The 8,871-nt window shown below is 40.3% G+C and overlaps 1 protein-coding gene across 1 annotated transcript in view; it reads right to left on the minus strand.

Moving 5' to 3' along the window:
• Positions 1–8,871, minus strand: part of TNC (tenascin C) — a 49,430-nt gene that overhangs the window by 36,299 nt on the left and 4,260 nt on the right. Inside the window, 7 exon segments of the mRNA XM_009994318.1 lie at positions 1,853–2,116; positions 2,822–2,911; positions 3,770–3,955; positions 5,123–5,392; positions 6,008–6,164; positions 6,266–6,381; positions 7,259–7,522. Of these exon segments, the coding sequence (XP_009992620.1) occupies positions 1,853–2,116; positions 2,822–2,911; positions 3,770–3,955; positions 5,123–5,392; positions 6,008–6,164; positions 6,266–6,381; positions 7,259–7,522 (1,347 nt within the window).

The raw sequence follows: 8,871 nt of genomic DNA on the forward strand, positions 1-8,871 counted from the left end.
TTCAGCAGGGATGCCACTTACCCCTCTAAACTGTAGGATTATCTCCTCCACCCCACAAGAAAAGCTAGCCCAGTCCTAGACATGATACTGGCATTTTCCACTCCAATCATTCCTCTCTCTCCCTGGTTGCTCCAAGTACTCTTCCCATCAGTGCAATGAACCTGAGGTCCCCCATAGCTCTGCAAGAGGGAGTAAAACAGCAAGCTTGTTTGACTTAGCTTGAGGATTTCAGGACCTCCCAGGTACTAGGAACATGGATAGAGAGGACTGACTGGAGGGTGAATAAAAAAGTAAACTGAAGAAGAGACCTCTTTACTTATATTCCACAGGCTTGCAGAGCATTTTTTCTTCTCTGAGTTTATGTGTTTGGATATGCTCATTCCTACACAGGAGGAAGGTCACAGAGCCAGGCTGTGTCAACTACTGCTGCTTCTAAGGAGCCCACTGCAGAGAACTCTTTGTTTCCTGGCTGCTCTGCCTAAAGACTTAAAAAAAATACACTGTCCAGATGAATGCATTTAGAACCAAACCTCAAAACCAAACCAAGAAAAAGGAAGTCTCCTCATGAGACTTCGAAAGCTGGTGCTAGGAAGACCAGATTGTGAAATTCCACAGTATGTTGCTTCTGCTTTTTCACCATCTCTGCAAACTTCCTTTGAGACCACTCAGTCTTCAGGCAGATGGGGACACAGATATCTTTGCAAAAAATCAAAGCCAGCTCATTCCTACTTCATAAACCTTTGGCTTCCTTTTTTATGTGTGTGCCTCAAGACTTCCTAATAGTTTCTTAAGTTGGACACAGGCCTGACTTATGCATCAAACAAGTAATTCAGTACTGACGGTTCCCTGCAGTTTACAGCACAACCTATCACTCTGCTGTACTGGATTGCTTGACTCTATAAAACATTCTGATGGCATGAGAACTACCAGGGAATATGAAACAAGTTTTGATCAGTTAAGCTGTGCAGTTATTCTTTTGTAAAGTCCACAACTTCTGGCATGTGTTTACTTCAGAGGTGGACTTTGGGCAGAGAAGGAAAAACATCTTAAAATCTGCTGAGGATAATAGTAGCCAATTTGATTCTGGTTTCACTGTCTCTGCTTACTTGTAGCAGTTCAGGCTTTGCCTCAGAATATTTAGCCTGATGACACATATAGATTCAGAACTAGCTTGGGTTTCTATACCAAGATATAATTCTGTAGGCAAAAAACTTTCCTTACATCTTTCCCAAAGAATAAAAACCATATTCCACTCATACTGGTTGAGTGGTTTGTACAAATGGAGATGGCAGAAATGGAACACTTCTTTGTAGACAAATGTAACACTCATGGTATCCAATGGAAAGGGTGACTGTGACCAGATTTGTAGCAGGAGTCTTTCTCTCTTTTGGATGACAAAACAGAAAAAGGGCAACATCAGAGCCCTGTTGACCCAGCTGAAGCATGATGGGTGGAGGCATGCTGTGAAGAGAATTCATTAGGCAAGAACAAGCAATGTTAATTACTTTCTGGTTGCTCTTCCTCTTAGTTTTTGGCTGTAGAAAACAAAACAAGTTATAAGACACAATGCACAAAACCCCAGCCTAAGGATGAAGTCTGCTTTTCCTGCAGGACAAATAACTGTTGCATTCTTTGTGAGTTTTCTCAGAGGAGAAGCAAGAAATCATTGAGACCATGGAGCTAAAGACAGTAAGTAGGGAAATACACAGCTATCCCTCAGTGAAGCCTATCATACCAGCCAGAGCTAAGTCTGCTCTGCTAGACATTGATGGACTTTAAGCAGTTCCTCAGACATGGCTTATAAAAATGAGATGACCCTTCTGCACAGCACTCACCAAAAGCTGTTACTCACCAGTTGAACCCTTGACAGTTGTGGGTTTGCTTTTGTGTCTGCCTTTCTCTGCCACCAGGCTAATGGTGTATTCTGTCCCTGCTTCCAGCCCTCGCAGGATAAAAGAGGTGCTGTCCACAGGGATCTCCACTTCGTTCTTTCTTCCAGAGGGACTCACGTAAATGAGGCGATAACGATCAAACTTGGCCACGGGTCTTCTCCAGCGAAGGGATAAGGTGGTTTCAGTGGGGTCACTGATCTCCAAGTCCTTGGGGTTATCAAGATCTACAGGCCGAAAAAAGCAAAGTTGAGGTGTCTCTGAAATGTCCTGGGACAGTTTTTCAGGCATCTGTAGGCAGAACAGCACCCTGGGTGTCCAGCAGCAGCTCAGTGTTTGTTGGAAGTTCTGAAGCCCCATTGCTCGACACAGGCAGAGGATGATGAAATTCTCTTTTACAGACAAGCCACACTAGAACAAATTTCCCCCACTCACACCCACTTCAGCAGGCATTGCATAGAGGTAGAGGAAGAATTTAAGCCTTCAGAGAATTTACCTAGGAAATGGGGGATATGGTGAGAAAGACCCTGGATTTGAAGGGGAGTCAGAACTACTAGAACCATTGAGACCATGCCCTTTGTCAGATCAACCTTTTGGCCATAACCACCATTCCTGCCAGAAACTTTCACAATTAGAGGATGGCCAGAGTAATTATGTAAACATAATTATCATTAATGAGGTCACCTGGGGATGAAACTCCCTAAGCATTAAGATATTCTCATCAAGGAACAGGAAGCCAGATTCAGGGATCAAGACCTTTGGAGAAATGTTTTTCTTTCCCTCCAGGGATAATGTCCCATTGGCACAGAAATTAAATCAACAGGTTTCTAAAATATTTTTTACAGAATTGCTTGGAAAGGAAAGAAACATCAGAGTGACTCCACATGACTTGCTGCTCCCTCCAGAACACAATGGAAGATCAAGCTACTCACCAGTGCCAGCATTAATGGTAGCAGGAGCACTTTCCCTGTCCTGTCTCACTGCTGTCACTCCAATGCCATATTCAGTTCCAGGCCTCAAACCTAAGGGATGATGAATAGAAGTATGAGTTCCTGTCCATGGAGTATGCCTACAGTCATTTATTTAAATAAGGAAACCAAATTTAATAAATCTTGTTACCATGTACATGCCAAAGGATAAAGACTATTGCTGACTGAGATTGTTATTTTGTCACTGTGCGTTGGAGACAGTTTCTACTTTCAAGAGTTTCTATTTTCAAGAGTTTCTACTTTTCAAGAGCTTCTACTTTTCAAGAGCTTCTACTTTTCAAGAGCTTATTTCTGCTAAGGAGAAGCAGGCAGACATCTATATGACATGGAAAAAGTACCATTATCTACACTTGCAGGCTGGTTGTGCCACTTGCAGGTACACAGAAATGTTGCAGACTGACATCAGTAAATACCATCTCTAGCACAAGCAAAAAGCTTTTGAACTCAGGGTGTGAAGCCATCTCCACAAGAGTATGGAGCTGCCTAGAACTCAAGGAACCAACTAGTGGGATGCAGAGATGCTCAAGAAAGTTAAATGGCTGCACACCCTTGGAAGGTGTCTCTAACACAAGCAAAAAGTTTTTGAACTCAAAGTGTGAAGCCATCTCCACAAAGGTATGGAGCTGCCTAGAACTCAGGGAACCAACTAGTGGGATGTAGAGATGCTCAGGAAAGTTAAATGGCTGCACACCCTTGGAAGGTTAGTTACATATCTGCGGGTATGTAAATATATATCACACGCATTTTAATGTAATTGCTTGTACCCACAACGTGTAAACTCTGCTTGTGACTCTTATATACAGTGACCAAAAGGACATTTTTTACACCACTACTCTCCTTTAAGGTGTTGGCAGAGGCATGACATTAATGACAATCCCTCCATACCCCTACCTGTGAGTGTAGCTCTGGTTGTTGCTTGGTTGCCCTTTGGCACTGTGATCTCTGCATGGTCTCCCCCGGAGATGGGAGCAAACTTAATTCTATAGTTATCAATATTTGCATGGCTGTTCTTCCACTCCAGAGTGATGCTGCTGTCTGTCTGTGACACCCGCTTCAGGTTTCTTGGAGCATCCAAATCTGCAATCAATTAAGCAACCATTAAATAAAAAAATACTGAAATAAGAATAATTGCTTATGACAGTACTTTTTAGAAGGTGAAATGATCAAAAACGTTGAAGTTAAGGTTTCTCTCACATGTTCTTAGCTACATCACCATGTTCTTGACTACATCAAGCAGGTTTCTGTCAGTATGAAGTAGAGAGTTCATTAATTTGGGAAAAGTATCACTGGAAAAAAATTCAACTTTTATGTTCTGTGTCAAAAATAATATTCTCAACTGTAAAGTTTTTTTTATTATTTTTTTTTTTTTATAAACCAGGCTTGTGGAAAAACATTTGGATGAGAACACTATTTTTCCTTTGCAAATACTTCAGCTTTCGAAAGAAAAAATGCTGCTGAGAAAAAAGAATTTCTCATGTCTGGAATTTCTGCTCAGTATATAGCTTGGCTTCATGGCTGAAAAGAACTCAAAGAAAAAGGTGACTATTATGCCAAAATTCAATGGGCTTTCACTGTTCACAACCATAGTACACTTAGATCCTGCTCTAAATGAAAAAGACACATTTTAGGATGAAAAGGGAGATATTTCTATATGTACCATTTTCTCTGCTCCCTCAGTGCATGAAGCCTGGGTAACATGCTAGAGGACCCACACTCTTACAAAGCATTCCCAGGATCACTAGGGAGCAAGGTAAATTTCTAAAAGCATGAGAGAAAACATTTGTAGCTCAGAAGAATGAAAAGAAGCAAAATTCTCTAATGGTGTTTCATGCATTTAGACAAACAGAAATAAGGTCTTAGGTGGAACAGTAACCATGGAAGATATTTAGCTCAGTGGGCAGGCAAGTAATCCAGAAGAATTTGTTTCCTGAAGTAAAGATTTAGGGTCTGAAGAGCAAACCCTAAATTCAGGGTATGATGAGCTTCTGTGTGACTTCATAGCATCATTCTCATTTTCAAAATACATTTTGGTGCTTCAGGAGTCTAAATATTGTGTTCACTCAGTCAGATGTATAAGGCATGGAAAAACATTGTCCATTTCCATGTACCTCTGGAACAGTGCTGATCCTGTGTTGATGAAGTAACTCTCAACTCAAGCAACAGGTCTCATGAGCACAGCACAGGAGGACTGCTGGTCACTGCATTACCTTCCCAGAAGTTTGAATTGGTATTCAAGCCTCTTACCTGTGACAAAGACTTCTTTCATGGGGTCGCTTTGCATGTCCCCTCGACGAGAGATGAGTGTCACTTCATACTCTGTGTGCGGCCTCAGGTTTCCAATCGAATATTGGTTTTCATCTTCAGAGAGGTCAATGGTTGTCCTGTCTCCTGGAATATCCTTGGGACCATAAATGAGCTCTATGTTTTCAATTTCAGCCAAGGGTTTGGACCATGTGATGAGAGCTGTGGTGTCTGTGACATCTCTTGCCTCAATCTGGCTAGGGGCATCAAGCTCTGTCACCAAGAGAGAAGAAGGTGAGTTTTAAAACAATCTTGTCAGAAAAAATCATACACATTCTTGTGCTTTTAATTTCTGATTCAGAACAAAATTAAAATATGTGGCTTCTTCCAAGTGAAATTATCTTAATTTACTCTAATCCTTTACTTTCTATAGTTGTAGAAAAAAGTACCAAATTGAGTCAATTAATCAGAAGCAAATTGATCGAAGCAAATTAATATCACAAGCTGCCAAAGGAAGGACAAGCAGGAACCTTAACAGGTTCTCCATCTGCACAACAGAAATTCTCCTTCAAATAATTTCTTCATGCAAATACCATCAGGATGAAAGAAATTCTAGTTCCTGTTGATGTACTTTTTGAAAAAGAAGTCTATACTGCTTGCTACCTTCTAGCTAAACACAACTTCCCTTTCCTCTTCAAACAGGTAGTTTGGAAAGGAATTAGTTTCTCCTTGTGCACTCTTCATTAGCAGCTCCACTACTTCCTTTTTTCCCTCCCTGCCAATCCATAGTATAGAGCTTGGCTTTCTCTTTGTTTAAGAACTCCCTGACCTACACCAAGCAGCAGCTGGTTTGTTGTTGGCACAACAGCAAACAAAGGTTGTGCTTACTTGTGGTTATCACTCTGGAGAGTCCAGGTCCTCTGGTGTTGTTTTTCACTATGTGAAGGGATACATTATACTGTTGTCCTGGTGCCAAACCTGGCTGCATGTAAGATGTCTCTGGCCTTTTCAAGCTACTGGTTATATCTCCATTATCATCCTTTTTCTGTAACGCATGAAATAGTCAGTCAGCATAAATGTAAAAAAAAATAAAATCCAAGATCTTTCACATATATGACCTCTATACAAGAACAACTTCTGCTTTACCAAATTCCGGAAGACCAGCTCCCAGCCATCAAATGAGAAGTTCAGAGGATCCCACTCCACCTGGACAGATGTTTCTTTAACAGATTTGAATTTTAGACCTTCTGGAGCTGGCAGATCTGTGACAGAAAAAAAAGGATATCATTATATGAGCAAGGAGTTACCATAAAAAGGGCTCTGGGAGTGGGATATCTTTCCACCACTATAAATATCTGCAATGTAGGTATCTTCAGCTGAGATGTTTAAACCCTCTCCAATGACAGTTATTCTGTCATTATTCTGAATATTCAGACAGTTATTCTGAAATCTTTTCGATTTCACCTTACAGTAAAACAAATTTTGCCCCAGAAATCTTTTTCCCTCTTGAAAGATGCTTAGCATGGACATTTGAAGTTAGATGAGATGAAACCCACCCCAGGTCTCTAAAAATAAGCACAGTGACAGAAATCAAAGAGCATCTTTTAAGGCTGGTGGTGTGCACAATATCTGTGGTGTGCACAATAACTGTGGTGTGCACTATACAAAAAGGAAGATAAACAACAAATGGACAAATTGGCAGATAGAAAGTAAGTTGTGGTATAACACTCTGATGATATAAGACAAATATAACCTCCAGTTTAGTTAAAACAGTTTGAATCCAAGCTATTTCATATTTTCCATGCTGCTACATTTTCTTATTTTTTCAGGAAGTATTATCAGATTTTATAAATATACCTCATGAAGAAGTAGTCAAGGATCTTAATTTATAAAGACCCAATGATGTTCATTGGGAAGCACTGCAGAGGGCAGAAGAGCTAATGAACTGTACTTCTAACACAGTCATTGGTATTGGAAAAGAACAGAAAATGAAAGTGCAGCAGGATGTCAGTGTCCAGAACAGAAGAATAATTAAAAATAGAAAATAGAAAATAAATAATACCCTAGAAAAAATGGGATGCAGATAAATAAATGCTGCAGAATAAACAAAAGAATGAATACAGGGAACATTTCACTCACATGTTGCTACCCTGGCACTGACAGGAATACTCTTCTTGTTTTTAAGGATTGCAAAGACACGGATGAAGTATTCTACACCTGGCTCCAGTTCATGAATAGTGGCAGCTGTCTGGTTTCCTGGCACAGTGAACTGCATATCTAAGCCACCACTGCTGGTGGGGACATAGGTGATGAGGTACCTATTGACAAGGTTCTCATGTTTCCATTCCAGATTTACAGTTTTATCTGTTATGTTGGTCACAGTCAGTTCAGTTGGAGGAGACACTAGGAAGGAAAAGAAAAAAAAATAAAAATTCCACACTTACAAGTTTTAAAGGCTCAGAAAATAATTACTTAACCAGTTTCACATTTTCCCAGGAACAGTTTATAGGAATCATCTAACAAACAGGGAATAGGGGAAGCCACGTCACACAAATTAGCTGCTTGAAGAAAGGAATGCTCAACTGATGAAGGCTACAGACATTTCCAGAAGTCATGAGCCAATTTCTACTCATAGACTTGCACACAACCTATGGCTGATGATGTTCCAGCTCCTTCTCTCATGGCTACTGTGTCCCTGGGGATTCAGATGTTTAATTCAACTGCCAGCAACACATGATTTTATAGCTGGAAGTACTGGGGTTTAGATACACAGAATTGCACTGATTTTCCAAAGTAAAATAAAACATGATCACTTTTAAAATACTTTCTATGGATTACTCCACATTTGCACATGCAAGAGCACAAAATGTGGCTTGGGAATCTCCCAGAAGGAAGAGATTAAAATGAGAACTTATTTTCAAGGGTATTAATTGTGTTTTATAATGTTCCCAATCCCAAAGTACTCTTTGATTACTCCACAAAGATCTTTGAAAATCTCTCCCCTGGGATCTACTAAAGAAAACTACCTCCTTTACAGTGTAATACCTGTCACTATCAAGCTGCCAAATTTTTCAATCAATTTCCATAAAGTCAGTGGTAATGGGAAATGAAGCATGTGGCTTCAGGGCTAAGTTTCCAGCAGATTTCATGATTTTACTCTAACATATACAGACATATATATGCATACATATATATATATTTGCATATGTATCTGTATATCTATATCTATATCATCAAGTTTTGCTTCTGTTAGAAAAATCTATTTGGCCTATTGAGAGACAGCCAAGGCCCCCATATTAATCCTGAAATCCTGCACTGCAGTATTTGCAACACCTGGCAATTCCATCCTCACAGCTGTCGCACAGTTCACTCAGATAGGACAACAGAATTTTCTGTGTCTGCTTTGCCTCCACAGTGCCCTCTGCCTCCACCAGGGCTCTAGCTCAGAGATCTGCCTTCAAAGCAAAGGTGCTGAGCTCTTGGGGTCTGTCACTTTCTATTAGCAGTGCTGTGTGTTTAATTTTCAGCTCCTACAATAGTGATGGCAGTGTAAATGCAAACCCTTTCTTACCATCCAGCATGAGACTGGGAACCAGAACCTGACTGTAAGAAGCTTTTGAAACCCAGACTCTTTATTCACTGGCATTGATTAGCTGCATTGCCTCATTCCTGCAAAGCCTTATTCCTTACTCAAAATTCAATCCATATTCTTTTGACTAATCCTGCCGAATACCTAGGATCTTGACTCTGGA

This window comes from Chaetura pelagica, unplaced genomic scaffold (genome assembly GCF_000747805.2).
Source record: "Chaetura pelagica isolate M959 unplaced genomic scaffold, ChaPel_1.0 scaffold132, whole genome shotgun sequence".
NCBI classification, from domain to species: domain Eukaryota; kingdom Metazoa; phylum Chordata; class Aves; order Apodiformes; family Apodidae; genus Chaetura; species Chaetura pelagica.